A 14,844-nucleotide genomic window follows, 5' to 3' on the forward strand; every position below is an offset into this window, starting at 1 on the left:
TGGTGGGAAAGAGCATCTGCCTGTGACTCTGATGCCAGAGAGAACAATACTGGACCAGATGGAGAAATAGCCGACCTCTGTTACCATGTCCTCATCCATGACATTTGCAAACAGAAATGTACACAGTAAGCATGGGAAAGACCTCCAGATGTTGTTGCATCAAACCTGCACTTTGCCTAGATTACGACAATGGAAAGAGTCATGAGAGATGGAAACTGAGCCACTTGGAGACGCTCCACAGCTCAGTGTGGCCCTCCAGATACAACTCCCATTATCCCTAGCTACTGACCATGCCAGCTGGGAGCTGCCATATCTGGAGGGCTACAGGCAACCCATTTCTGCTGCAACAGGCACAGTGTTAGCACCTTGAGAACACAACTGGCTTCTTCATATGACCAAAAATAAATAAATGTGTTGTTAGCCCTTGAGTGTGAAACCTCAACTTATACTGAAGTCCAGGGATGGGAAACAAGGAGGAAGCTTTAGAACACATATACAAAGTGTATCTAAATATGTTCAAACTCTATGACCAATAACACACCCTTTAACAGTACCACCTGCATGTAGATAGCAAGAGTAACTCACAGGCACCCCAGCCAGCACAGTCAACAGGCAAGTTGTAGTTCAGTAACATCTGGAGGGCAGAAAACGTGCTATCCCTGATGTAGGCACTTGCCTCTACTTAGAGAAGGAAGGTGTACTACTGAAAATCCAGACACCATGGCTTCAAAATCAAACCAGTTCTCTTATCACCGCTCCCCGTCCTTCCCACTTTGCTTAACATCCAGCATTATAAAGAGTTTTGCTAGACTCAAAGAGCTTGTGCGCTTTTTGTGACATTTTGGTTAGTCATAATAAAGAGACTTGCTCGACCACAATCAGTTCCATCTTATAAATCTTGAAGACTAGAAACTTATTCCCCCCCCCCCAGAAAGAAAGAAACAAGATTTTCAAGAGGTTGAATCACTGTGCTTTCACTGGGGAGGGGGGATGTTTACAATCAAGTAATGTAAGCAATGAATATCAATATTGCACTTTCAGATATTACGGCTGCACCTGTTTAATGACCTCTCTCTTTAGAAAGGAAGCTGCATTTATTCAAATGCAAACTGCATAATTGAAATAACTAGTTTTGTGCAAACAAGCAACCATTTTCACACTGGTTAGGAAGGATCCCTCAGTCCACACACTGTTTGCCAAGGATAATGGGATGTACAGCTTGAAATGTGTTTCAGCATGTCTTGTTTGCTTGTGAATGTTTGCACCATAACTCAATATTCTGCTCCAAACGGTTGAAATCTTTACAAATGATGAACTCACACAGCTGAACTATAAAATACAAAGTTGAAGAAAAATCAAAACATCTGCCACCTGGGATCAAACAGCGTGACATCGTGTTTACCTGTCCTGACTTTTTTCTTTTAAAATAAGAAGCAGCCTCTGGAGGCTGCAATCTCAAACGAAGAAATGAGGGAGGAGGTGGAAGAGCCTCTCAAACCATTTTTCTAATCAAATATTGCTCTCCCATGTCTTTCTTCTCTCCAAAGGGAAAACATGAAAGGATTGTGTACTTTTCCCATCAGGAGAAATGGCCCAAGGAGAAAGAGTGAATCACCTCCTTCCCATCCACCAGACCTGTGACCATTTTCATTTGAGAAAAAGGCTGAGCAAAATTACGAACACTTGAGCACGATGTGTAGTTTGAAGCATGAGACAAGCCTCATCTATGGAGAGTAGCTGTATCACAAGTCTGAAGCATTAGGAGGCAGAATTTCTGCTCAGTAGGTTTCTTTACATGCTTGATGCATTTCTAAGGTATGCAATCTCCCACACAAGTCAATATATGCTTTAAATCAAAATAATTAAAAGGGGAATGAGTCTGTGAGCTCCAGCACCTCTTTTGAAATAATCACATGAATGCAGGCACCAATCTTTCAGTCTACCTGCTGCTTCAGTGTTGCTCCCACAGCACCACAAAAACATTGCTATCCCAAGAAATCATTTGGGCTGCTTATGCAACTAGAACAGCCTTAGTGGCAAAGCAGTTCTCTGACCACATGTCACAATTTACCACACAACCCACACCTGGCACCTAACACTGTGTTCCGTTCAGCATCAAGCTCAAGCATTTTAGAATATGCTGCATTTAGATAGTTAGATGGTTTCATTATTCTCAATCTTATTGCGTTCCTGGGACGTTTACCTTAAATTTCTGTGTCGACAACCCCAAAAGATATACTTTGAGTAAAGGACTGGCTTATACCTGTTGTTTTTATTAAAACCCCTAAGATGTCACTGCATCTGCTTCGCACCTGCTCAGAGACCCCCACGACTTAGCAGGCTTCCCAGCTGTGAGGCAGCCTCACCTTGCCCGTCTATCCGATGCACCTTGACCACCACCTCCGTCCGGCCTCCCCTCTCCAGCTGCCGGACGAGGGACAGTCGGCCGGAGCCCCTGTCCAGCTCCACCGGGAAAGCCCCCGCCGCGGCCGGAGAGACCATCTCGAACCAGCTGCCGCCCGCCTCCTGGTAGCGGGTGTCCGGGACGGTGAAGATGAGCTCCCCCGCAGGCGCCCCGACGGGGACGCGGACTTTGTAGCTGGGGCTGGAGGAGGCGGCCAGGGCGCGAGCCTTGCGCCGCAACGGAGCAGCGCCTTGGACGGCGGCCGTCGTCGTCCTCTTCCTGACGGCCAGCTCCAGGCGCCTGGCGGGGCTGCGCAAGGGCCGGGGCAGCCCGTGGTCCTGGGCCGAGACCCAGAGGCTGAGGCGGCGCAGGCCGAGCAGGGAGCCCACGGTGAGCACCTGCCCGCTGCGCGGCACCACGAAGAGGTGGCGGCCCGGCTCGGAGGCGCCGGGCCACGAGCGGTAGGTGAGGCGCGCGTTGGCGCCTTCGTCGGCGTCCAGGGCGCGCAGGCGCGCCACCTCGGAGCCCAGCGGCGCCAGCTCGTCCACCTCGAGGGGCGGCGTGGGGCCCGGCGGGAAGCGAGGCCGGTGGTCGTTGCGGTCCAGCACCCGCAGCCGGAGCAGCAGCGCCGCCCTCGAGGGGCCCGTCAGCCACAGGCTGTAGCGCGGACGCGCCTCCCGGTCCAAGCGCTCGGCCGTGCGCAAAAGCAGCAGCAGCGCCGGCCGCCGACGGGGAGCCCCGGGCGGGAGCAGCTGCAGGGCGAAGTGCGAGGCGCCGTCGCCCTCCAGGGCCCAGGCGGCTCCCGGCGTCGGAGACGGCGCCCGCAGCAGCAGCCTCCGCAGCGGCACCCGCAGCCCTTGCACCCGCGTCCCCGGAGGGCTGTTCTCGGGCACCTGCCCATAGAAGCAGAGCGCGCGCGGCGAGGCGGGCCAGCGGCACGGGGAGCCGCCCGAGCCGGCCGCCAGCCAGAGGAAGAGGAGCCATCGGCGGGCCCCGGCCGGCGAGTCCCTCATTCTCCCCCTCGGTGCGGCGCCGAGCGATTCCCAGAGACGGGGCAATTTCTCCAGCAGCCCGAGACTGCGCGCCCAGCACCGCCGACTCCACGTGGAGGGACGGACGGGACGGGCGCTCCGCCCTCCGCGCAAGAGCGGCCAATCGGATGAGAGGAGGCGGAGTGCGTTTGCCTAGAAACTTGTACCGTGCGGGTCGATGGTGTGAAAAAAACGGCCCGCTCTTTCTCGAAACCGGTACGTGTTTGCAGATTCTGTGCGTAAGATCACTCTCGCAGAAGCGATGACCAGTGGTTTTGGGGGTGTGATGCCGCCCGCAAGGCAGGAGGAAGAGTCAGGGCAGACTTGAGACAGGGGAAGGCGCGCCAGATGTCGCAGGAGAAAGTTCAGCCACGAGACGGGTCCGTAGGCCACCTTCCCCCGCCTCGCTGTCTGCTAGAACCAAGAGGGGCTTGAACGTCAACCTTCCCTTTTTTTGCGGGAAATTCCCTTATTCCAGCGCTGTTTCCCGCTGCTATCCCGGATTGTTAGATATCCCGTAGACTGTCCCCGGGACAGATGAGGCTGCTGATCCGTTATTTTCGAGGCTGCTGATCCCTTATTTTCAAATCTGAAAGTCGACAGCTATGGGCTTGAAGCGAAAAGCACAGCAGCACCTTCAATGCAGAAGTCTCAGGTTACGGCTCAGGTTGCAGCAACTGCTCCATAGGGCCCAGACCATGTAGCTTCCTGGAAAGGAGAGTCAATCACCTTTCATGGGAGTCCATTCCACTGTCAAACAGCTCGTATTTTCAGAAAGTTCTTCCTGATGTTTAGTCGGAATCTCCTTTCTTGTTGTTTCCAGTCCTACCCTCTGGAGCAGAGAAAACATGCTTCCTCCATGTGACAGCCCTTTAGATACTTGAAGAAGACTGTCATATCTTCTCTCAGTATCCTCTTTTCCAGGCTAAGCATACCCAGTTCCCTCAACTATTCCTTCTAAGGCTTGATTTCCAGACCCTTGATCATCTTGGTTGCCCTCCTCTGCACACATTCTAGCTAGTCAATATCCTACTTAAATTGTGGTGCCCAGAACTGGACACAGTACTCCAGGTGTGGTCTGACCAAGGCAGAATAGAGTGGTACTATTACTTCCCTTGATTAGGACACTGTACTTCAGTTGATGCAGTCTAGAATAGCAGCAGCTTTTTTTGCTGCTGCATCACACTGTTACGTTAAGCTTGTGGTCTACTAAGACCCCTAGGTCCTTTTCCCGTATACTACTGGCAATCCAGGTGTCCCCCATCTTATATTTGTGCAGCTAGTTCTTCTTGCCTAAGTGTAGAACCTGACATTTGTCCCTACTGAAATTCAACTGTGGATTTTAGACATAAAAAGAATCAACAAAATGTGCAGAGGTTAGAGTTTGTTTCTTTAATAAAAAAAAGGTTTACAAGGCACATGTTCCAACTGGACTGCAACATCGACAGCAAGAGGTTTGAATGCTTTTTTTTTAAGGACTAGTTATTTCTCCATTCATTAGAACCATAACAGGTTATGCCCGAAAAACACTTGATTAGAGTGATGCTTACAAGCTTTCCAAATACCGCCTTCAAAGTCCTCAGGGAATGTTAGGAAAATGCTGCGTTTTGCACAACTAATAAAAATAAAAAGACCTCATCTACCTCCCACTTCTGGCTATTCAACAGCTAGTCCAATAACCAACATTAGATTTGCAGTTTTAATTTTTTTGCTACTTTTTTCTCTATGGGGGAAAAAACACTATCACGGTTTGTGAAGTTTTTATCTAACCAGAGGCCATGAGAGCCACCACCTCCTCCTTCCACAGCTGCAAATCTGATTTCAAAAGGTCCCACAACTCACAGAGAAAGCTTACAAAACAGAGCAATCCTACTGCACATTTGCAATAGGGAGAATAGCAGCTGTCCTCATCCATTGTCCCAAGATTTTGCCATGGACAGGGCAAGGGGTAGCTTTTTTCTTCTACCTTCCCATTGGCTACTGTGGGGAGGAATACGTGCTTGTTCCCACCATGTCCTGTTTCCCTCTTCTCTACAGGCATGCAGGGGACTTCCAGGTGGAATACCTCCATCTCTATTAGCAGAGCGGCACTTTCCACCCCTTGTTGCTGTAATAAGTTTCTGGAACTTAAGAGCTATCGGATTTCATTTCTCTTCAAGCATGAGGAGTGGGATATGGGTAAGCAACATCACTACTTAAAAATCAGGGGTAAGGGCTTATGCGCTGTGTGCTCAGAACATATAAAACAAAATTTCAGGCTGGAAAACAAGCTCATCTTCAACTGTGTGGACAAGCTTAAAGTTACTCAGCACTGGAGTAAATATTCAAAAGGAGCCCATTTCAGAAGTGGAGATATAACTGCATTTTGAGCAAGACTGTTAGGGCTGAAGTAATTCAGCCAGCGCAGAAGTGCAATAGTTAGGAGTGGAATTCATGAACATTAGAGACTACCATAGAGATTGCTGGTTTACCTCCATTAATGATATTATATTAGAGCTAGCCAGACATATTGATGTTACTGCATGACCTGCATCTATTTCCATGGAAGCCTCATAGAAATCAAAGGTGATTACACCACGACAGTGCCTGGTGAAGGGAGGTGGAGTATTTGATGCCGGAAACATGTCAAAATGGGCAGCCCTTCAATCAGTACAAAAAAGTATTGAAACGTACGTAAATTCCCTTGCAGTAAATTCAAGGTAAGTGCATCTGATGCAATTTATTGCAGCATCAGAATTTTTTTTCAATGCAGAGGCATAATTGCATTTGTAAAGGAACACAGAGAATGACTGCGGCAAACAAAACCTCACGGATACAGACATTGTCGAAGTGAATGCATCTCAAGGCTAATGTCATAAGGCATTTTACATCCAATCACTCAGCAGTACAATATATACCCTCTCAGAAATCATAACACCAATATGATTTTAAGTTCTATGAGCTGGAGTTCTTCATAATGAATTCCTCTTCAAAATATTACTACCAAGTTGTTTGACCTGCATAAAATAGGCAGCAATGAGTACCACACATAACGTGTGTAATAAAATATACACATACTAAATCTGCTTTGCCTGGTTGTTCTCATGTTTGTATACCTTGAATGAAAATGCCAGCATCTGGAATTTCAGTTCTAGTCAGTGGATAGAAGGCTTTCCGTGAAGCACAGAAGGAATGCTCTCACAGCTTACACTTTAAAAAAACAAAACTCCTCAGGATTGTTGTTTTTGAAAGACCATAAATATCAAACTCAGAGGGATGGGGGGGACACACACACACACACAGAAAAGTAAAGAAAATTACCAAGAACAACAGCATAAATACGTGGAGAGAAATTGCTAAGGTCCCATAACAATATTTAAATTTTTAAAAACAACTCGACCCAAAATACAATCTGCTGTTACCAGCTTGGTCTTCAGTGTGTGGTTTTTAAAATCCAATTCGAGAAATAACTTTTAGCAAGACTATAAAACCAGATCAAAGTGATTAACCCCACCCATCATGTTTAAGCGGATGCACAGTTCTGCAAAGTGGCTGAAATCTGCAAAATGGTTAAGTCAAACCTCTCCAAGCCCTTTCCTGTTTAGGGACTAAATTGTATATTTGAAACAATTAGAAGGTCTCCATCATAATATTAGATGTATATTCCTAAAACACATCTACGCATTTCAAAGAAAATTGTACATATTAAGAGTAAACTCTTATTTGGGACACTGATTTCTTTTTTAAAGACATGTAGTCCACTGTGTGCTACCTTCTTAGGATGTAGTCTTTCACCAAACATAGGGTAAAATTGTGCCCCATTGAAGATCAATGACAGATCTGCCAGAAAGCAGATCATAGCTAGCAACCATGATTAACAAGAATCAATCTCAGCCAAGCAATACCCTGTATACAACTCATACCCCACCCAACCCGAATAATTTCCAGCAATCTCCAAACCCTCCTGCTCCACTTCCATTCATTAAAAAAAATATGGTGGGAACCTGCAGCTCCAAAAAGGACTGAATATCCTCCCACAATCCCAGATAAATATGCATAGCTTCAGGATCATGCCCAGAAGGTTTACACATTCCTTTTTTTATATTTAACCAAGTAAATAAAACTACTTAAAGGCAGCAGTTGCTATAAACAATAAAAAATAAAATCAATGCACATTAAAATAAGGTTAAAACTGGAAAAGCTGGGAAGAGGTATTTTAAAATATGGAAGACAGTCCATATTCTACTCGCATGGCCTTGCAGCATCTCTCTCTTTCGCTGTTCTGTAGTCTGTCCGCAGTATTCCAGTCAGGTACCGTTTTGCATGTTCTCAAGGATGTGTGTGTGTGTGTTTATACTGTATATGGGATATAAAAAAGTATGTTCGTAAATGACCTCTTCCCATTTAGGAATTCTGCCAACTCAAGTCAGTCTTCAAAATGGTATCTCAGGACTGGAAGGATATCACAGTGTTGATTTTGTATACGTAATAGGACCTGTTCCAGTATACTCGAGTGAAGTAGTTCACGTACGGAGAATAGTTCATTTTGATCTCCTGGCAAAACCGTCCATATTTAGAGTAGCCATAGCTGTCGTTTTCTTCATAATACACCTGGGGAGAAACAAGGAAAATGTGTATTTTAACTCAATGCACACAAAGGACTGACATTAACTGATTTTTAATTTCACGATCTGAGAAACTGTGAACGAACCTAGTCTAGCTGTGCTGGAGAAAGAGAGAGGGGAACATTTCATTTGTAGAGCAACAATCCTTTCTAAAAGTATATTGTAGAATGTAGGAGCCACTCGTTAACAGCACGGAATCTATTATCCCATATGAGAAAATTCAATGCAAGCTACCTGTGTCATGTATGACCTAGTTCCTGCATTGTAGGGAGACTGGACTAGATGACCCTTCCAACTCAATTATTCTATGATGAATAATATTCAAATAATCATATTCTGCCTGAAGTGATTATTAGCACTGAATGAAGTTACCCAGTCCTGCAGTAGCGAGTGAAATATATTTTATCATTAATCTGGATAAGGAAGAAATGAACATTAAAAAAAACCTCAGACTCAGTCTAACATATAAAAAAAAGATTTGAGTTCATTGGCATGAGATTGGATCCATTTGTGTGGCTTTAGAGAGATAATCGGTATCTAATTGATAAAGCATGAAAGACAGAAAAAAAGATGTCCAAAACAGAAATAGAAGTTTGTGCACACCAATTCCTCACAAATTATTGAGTGACACTGAACCACAATGACCCAGTCAAGGTGGTGCTTGACCACTGCCTTTGAGGCCCTTGTACTCAGTGAATGCTGTTGTGATGGTCAAATAGCTACTCCATACCTACAGAAAAAGAGTCATGACAGATCAGACCAAAGATCCATCAGACTTCTGGAAAGCCTATAAGTAGGACATGAAGCCAATAGCTCTGCTTTGTTGAGCTAGCCAATCCCTGTGGCTATTAGATGTTGATAAACCCATCTTCCCTGAATTTGTCTAATTCCCTTCTAAAGCAACCTACACCAGTGGCCAGCAACACATTTTGTGGCAGGAAACTCTAGGTGTATAAACATGGTTTGAGGGTGTAATGAGTGAAGTCAGAAAGAAATGAAATACATAAAGTACAGGTTGTTATAATTACATTCTTAACAGTGGCCATTAAAAGAAAAGTAGTTGTGTTGAAGATAACAGACACTCTGGCATGGGTAATCCAATTAACTCACAAAGTGTGACATAAATCCATTGTGCCAATTTAGTCCCCAAGTAATAGCACTGAATGAATTTTAACTCTGCAATTTCACATTGCAGTCTCCCTCTGACGTTTCATTTTCCTAACACTTAACGCGTCTGATGAAGTGTACAGCAGTTCATGAAATCTTTTCCGTTATGAACTGGTTAGTCTTTAGCTCGTGTTTTTGCTGCAAGAGACTAACAGAGTTACCCCTATGGAAATTGGGCACCTGTGTAAGTGAAGAAACAGGCTGAAATCCTATAGACACATTGGTAAGTGAGTAGTACTGAATACAGTGGGACTTCCTTCTAACAAGCAAGCAAAAGTCGTCAGCAAACTTTTTCAGCAGCGGGCCGGTCCACTGTCCCTCAGACCTTGTGGGGGGCTGGACTATATTTGGGAGGAGGTGATGAACAAATTCCTATGCCCCACAAATAACCCAGAGATGCATTTTAAATACAGTGGTACCTTGGGTTACATACGCTTCAGGTTACAGACTCCGCTAACCCTGAAATATTACCTTGGGTTAAGAACTTTGCTTCAGGATGAGAACAGAAATGGTGCTCTGGCGGCGCAGCCGCAGCGGGAGGCCCTATTAGCTAAAGTGGTGCTTCAGGTTAAGAACAGTTTCAGGTTAAGAACGGACCTCCGGAACGAATTAAGTACTTAACCCGGCGTACCACTGTAAAAGGACATATTCTACTTATGTAAAAACACGCTGATTTCCGGACCGTCCATGGGCCAAATTTAGAAAGCAATTGGGACAGATCCAGCCCCCAGGCCTTAGTTTGCCTACCCATGGCTTAAACTGAATGTAGTATAAAGCCCTCCAGGAAACTTTATACCTTCTAAAAGGAAACTTGCAAAAGAATTTTGACAGAAGCTCAAGGTGCTACTTACATGGCCGTTGGCAATATCCAGTAAGTCTTTGACCCGGCATCCCCTCACAGGCCCCACCTCATTGCAAATGGAATCCTCTATAACCAAATAGGTGGCTTTGTATGACGTGAGTATCTTATAAATATCTTCAGCTGATCTTTTGGAATAGATCTGAAAAATCTGTAGGATTCAAATGTGCAATCGAAATTTAATAACCTTATTCATTAATTATTGGGGGGGGATACAATTCTAATGCAAGAATTTTAAACAAGACTTTTCATCGTGTCAAACAAAAGCAGTCACCCTCAAGAATCCTTCTCTATAGGGGTGAAACGGCTGATCAACTTCCACATTGGAACTAGAGGCAAAAAAACATAGACTGAACTCCACAGAGATATTTGGGTCAGAGCCACTAAGGCCAGTAAACAAAGGGTGCAATCGAGTGTAAATTAGGCACATGGTAAAAATCAGTGAGTTTTACTCCTGAATCCTACACAGACTTACGCCAGACCCCATTGCGTTAAATGGTTTTTATTTCCACTTGGAAGAATCATCAGCAACAATAACAATACAGTGTGGAGTTTAAATTTCTGTTGATTTCAGTGAACTTAACTTTCTAAGCTTGCATTCAAAATACATGAGCAAGTTTCAGCTTCCATTTCCTGCCCGTGGAATGGGAACAACAGCAACATTATCCCCGGCTAAAGATTTCGAAGTACACTACAAAACGTGAGAAGCCCTTTAAAAATCATACAAAGCAAAGATGACTCACATTCTCATTCCTCTTTTGCAGGTCCTCCTCATTATACAGGGGCAGATTGGTCACCATCCAGCCAGTGCACAACTTGATCGTGCCCATCAGCTGCGGACTGCCGGCAAACACAGCAGCGATAGGAGCCTGTCTTCTGCGGTGGGGGGAGAAACCATGTCCTCACTTAAGTAATTCTATAAAATTATATAGTACAGCCTGAAAATGCTCTTGGGACCTGGCTGTGCTTCCACATAGCGGCCAGGCCAGGGGTGATCTTGCACAGCTTAAGACTGCAGTGCTCACGGCGCCTGTTCCTAGAGAGGGTGTATTGGGCCACAGTCACCACCCTTTAGTTCCATGAGGATTGGAGTATGATAAGGCACTCTGTGTGTGGCTGCCTCTGAAAAGTATTTGGAAACTTCAGCTGGTGCAAAATGCAGCAGTGAAGGCAAGGCCAGTCTAAGACATCTAGCTGTCTGAGGCAAAAGATAGACGGTGCTTCAACACATCACACCACTCCAGGCTGCGCAATAGAGGAATCGACAGGAACGGGCTCCTGCACAGCTGTAACGCTGCCAATAGCAAAACATGCAATCTAGATGGGTTAAAACACACACATTCAATTCACCAAGGTTTCTTCAACCGGGCAACAGTCCCGAGTGCAAACCCAAAAAGGTGAGTGGCAAGGCCACATGGAGCTTGGCTAGAGGTATGTGTGAGGGAAACAACAGCTGCACTGACTGCAGCTTAGGTTACAAAAAATATCCTGCGCTAAGAAGGAACACCAAAAAGTACGCAAAATGGGATGGCTTACTTGATCCAGGTCATGAGTCCAACTGTGTCAGGGTCATAAAACTCCTGCAGTTCTGAAAGTTCTGCCATTATCCTAGGAAAAAACTAAAAGGAAGCACCAAGGCTATGAACTGTGGGAAAACAAATTACAGAACTTTAAATAATGCAGGGGATCAGACTAAAAACCATCTTTCTAGCTTTACTATCAAATCGCAGCAGCATCAATGCTCAAGAGCCCTTTGCTACACTATTAGGCTAGCTTCCATCAGAGTGGACAGAATCCATTTTATTCTTCATAATGCATTAGTAAAAGAAAAAAGGAATCCCTTTGACTCAAATACTCCCAACAAAATTATCCACAATTTATTAATAAAATTTTTTGTTAATATAAAGTGTTCGTTTTCCTCAATAAAGATTCATTTTTATTTCTATTTATTTACTTTAGCAAACCAACCAGGCCTGCATTTGAGACTCACAGTGCTACCTAGTGGCCATACACTTTTGCTGCTGCCATTTTAGCTGTGGATTTCTGGCCAAGGAGATATGTCGGAAAAGCCTCTCTCAAAATACAGCAATATATGGAGAATTTGGAGAACTGCACGAGCATGAAAATGAACTACCTGCTCACCCTTGTCGAGTCCCCTTCAACCAATACTCCAACTGGATAATGCTGACTGCTGTTAGTAATAATGGGAGCGTCATATTATCTTACCTCTTTCCACAAGCTGAAGCCAATGATAGCTGGGACTGCCATACTCAGGATAAGAGCCTGAAATATCAATCAGACACACCATAAAAGATTATGATTTGCTCTTTTAAGTCCTCAACCATGCAAGCGCAGATACCTTCTTATCACTACAGTTCACTCGTTGGGACTGCAGTAATATACACACATTTGAATGGAGGGAAGCCCCTTGGATTCAATGGGACTTACCTTGAGTAGCGTGTACAGGATTGCACCGAAGAGTTCTAAATACTACAGTGGTACCTCGGTCTATGAACAGCCCTGTTAACGAACTATTCGGTGAGCGCGCCTCGGTATAAGAATGCTTTGGTGTAAGAACGGACTTCCAGAATGAAGTTCGTAAACCGAGGTACCACTGTACTGTCGGTTAATTAGCTTAACAAAGCAATCCTATACTAACATTATGACAGGACCAGAAATAATTGTGATGGAACAGGCACTGTATCCAGTGCGCAGGGTTCCTGATCGTTGGGGATGACTGAAAGCAGATTCAGCTGCACATGCTTATCATTCCCCTTCAGGTTTTCTCCCCCATGCAGTGGGGAAAAGTTGCGGGTGGAGCTGGCATGCACACAGCTCCTCCATGGATACAATTACCTAGAACTAGGAACTCACCAGCAAAATAGGGTGCACAGCCTTCAGTCGGAGCCACTTGAATAGAGTCATCCAGAGCTCCGGAGAGCATACGCCAAATGCAGCAATCATGCAAACATAGGGAGTCCACACGTACTTCATTCTAGAAAACCACCAACAAATCCATAAAGAGATGAGTTCCTACATATATTGTTCAAGGGAGATTGCAACAGCATCCAGTCCCACTACCATCTCCGAGTGCCTTCGCGAAAAGCTTTGTAAACATCAAGAAGACACCATCGAAGACTGCAAAGAAACCTACAGCAATTTCTCTACGTCCTCCAACAAACTACTTCTGTGTGGGCTTTCTTTAGACTCAAACCCATTTCTAAGCCTGTTTGAGGCATCCAAAATAGGCATTTGAAGCTGCTTTCATAGAACAGCACTTCCAGAGGGTGCAGGAGTACATAATGGTCCTCGCAGACCCATAAGAATCCTATTCAATCATGCAATGCGAAGCTGTCCGAGGGGTCTTCTTGCCTCTATTTCCTAAGGTGCAGATAGCCCTATTCTGCAGTTAAAATCTGATTCTGCAACTGAAGCCCATTTTGATCCAAGCACATATATTTGTCTGAAAGAGTTTCTCCATCCACATCCAGAAAGAAACAAAAGCAAGTTAAGAGAAATTCCTTGCCACTTCCAGGGAAAAACAAACCTAGACAAACTCACCCTTCCATCATCATTGCAAGCAATCCCAGCGAAAGTGTGTGAAGTACATGGTACACCACCTCTGGCCTTTCTCCAATCCTCCCGCCCTCAAGCTTCGCTGTGTCATTGACTGGTTCACCACTGCAGCTTGTGGAAGACAAAGAAAAACTATAGAGTCCATTGACAACTAAGCAGTCCACATCAAGCCCCAAGATGGGGCTCTTCCTTATGCTCATCTGTCAGAAGTAAGCTTGCATTAAATCACACCATGCAAGTTGAAGTTAACTTTTTTTTTTAGCAAGAACACGATCTGCAAAAATTTGACAGAGCATCAGACCTAATGAGCACAGCAGCCCACAACTGTTAAGTCTTGCCCCATGGATCAGATGCCGAGACTGAAAGTCCCTCCTCTCCAGGGTTTTCCCCAAGCAAGCAATCAGACACTGTGCCTGCATGAAGCCAACTTCTCCTCTGCCCTTTTCATACTTCTTCTGGTTCTGGGAGACTGGGGGGGGGGGGAGCTTATCACAGCAGGAGGGGGAGACACCTGTGACTCTTCACCAGCCAGTCAGGCTGCCAGAAAAGCCCCTCCATCTTTCGTCCAACGTTGTAAGCGGAACCAGGCACAGTGCTTGCAGTAATTAACTTTTCTGCTCAGTAACCAAGGAGTCAGCATACAGCACACTCATCAGATAAGCACGTCAGCTGCAGAAGCTAAAGTTCTGTCCTCTCTCCCCCTTATTTATACCTCCCTCCTCCTTACATTTTTTCGCTGCGACTCAACTTTTCTTAATTGTTGTAGCCTTTTCTCAACCCTTAATTCCTGCACTGAGAGTTGGGGAAGGGTAGGAGCTGAACCAGGACTGTATTGCAGAGAAGACACAGTCCCTGCTCCTTCTCTATCCATGTCTGTGGCTACCTCAAGCCTCTCCCCTTCACTCTCATTCTCTGCTGCTGATTTCTCCCTGTCCCACAAGTCTGAAACCTGGTTCAAAGTCCCCTTCCACCTCAGGGGCCTCCTGGTCTACTGGCTTATACCACTCTTCCTCGTCCAGCCAATCCCTGCCCCAGCCTGACTCATCTTTGCCCCTTGGCAAAGCTTCTGCCTCTCATTCTGGACTTCTCTCTACCACAGACTCTCCCTGCTCACTAAGCCCTGTTACCTCTTCAGCTTCTGACACCTTCTCTTCCCAGTCTCCTCTTTCTTCTCTGACCGCTCATTGTTGCCCCACCACCCCT

The 14,844-nt window shown here is 45.5% G+C and overlaps 2 protein-coding genes across 10 annotated transcripts in view; both read right to left on the reverse strand.

Annotated features, from left to right (window-relative positions):
- The window catches only part of LOC128417222 (neural-cadherin-like), a 50,301-nt gene extending 46,794 nt beyond the window's left edge, over positions 1-3,507 (reverse strand). For 6 of the 7 annotated variants that reach the window (XM_053395599.1, XM_053395597.1, XM_053395598.1 and 3 more), the window contains exon 1: positions 2,367-3,505. In XM_053395599.1, coding sequence (XP_053251574.1) covers positions 2,367-3,417 — 1,051 coding nt within the window. In that variant the 5' untranslated portion in view covers positions 3,418-3,505. Of the gene's footprint in view, positions 1-2,366 lie in introns of all 7 variants that reach the window. The other variant, XM_053395603.1, reaches the window with a different exon arrangement.
- Positions 3,508-4,806: 1,299 nt separating this feature from the next.
- Positions 4,807-14,844, reverse strand: part of DPY19L4 (dpy-19 like 4) — a 74,844-nt gene continuing 64,806 nt past the window's right edge. For 2 of the 3 annotated variants that reach the window (XM_053395609.1, XM_053395607.1), the window contains 7 exons: positions 13,627-13,752; positions 12,940-13,060; positions 12,292-12,348; positions 11,602-11,684; positions 10,809-10,941; positions 10,058-10,216; positions 4,807-8,025 (listed from right to left, as the gene is read on the reverse strand). In XM_053395609.1, coding sequence (XP_053251584.1) covers positions 7,861-8,025; positions 10,058-10,216; positions 10,809-10,941; positions 11,602-11,684; positions 12,292-12,348; positions 12,940-13,060; positions 13,627-13,752 — 844 coding nt within the window. In that variant the 3' untranslated portion in view covers positions 4,807-7,860. The remainder of the gene's footprint in view (positions 8,026-10,057; positions 10,217-10,808; positions 10,942-11,601; positions 11,685-12,291; positions 12,349-12,939; positions 13,061-13,626; positions 13,753-14,844) is intronic. The other variant, XM_053395608.1, reaches the window with a different exon arrangement.

The sequence above is a fragment of the Podarcis raffonei genome, chromosome 7 (genome assembly GCF_027172205.1).
Source record: "Podarcis raffonei isolate rPodRaf1 chromosome 7, rPodRaf1.pri, whole genome shotgun sequence".
NCBI lineage: Eukaryota > Metazoa > Chordata > Lepidosauria > Squamata > Lacertidae > Podarcis > Podarcis raffonei.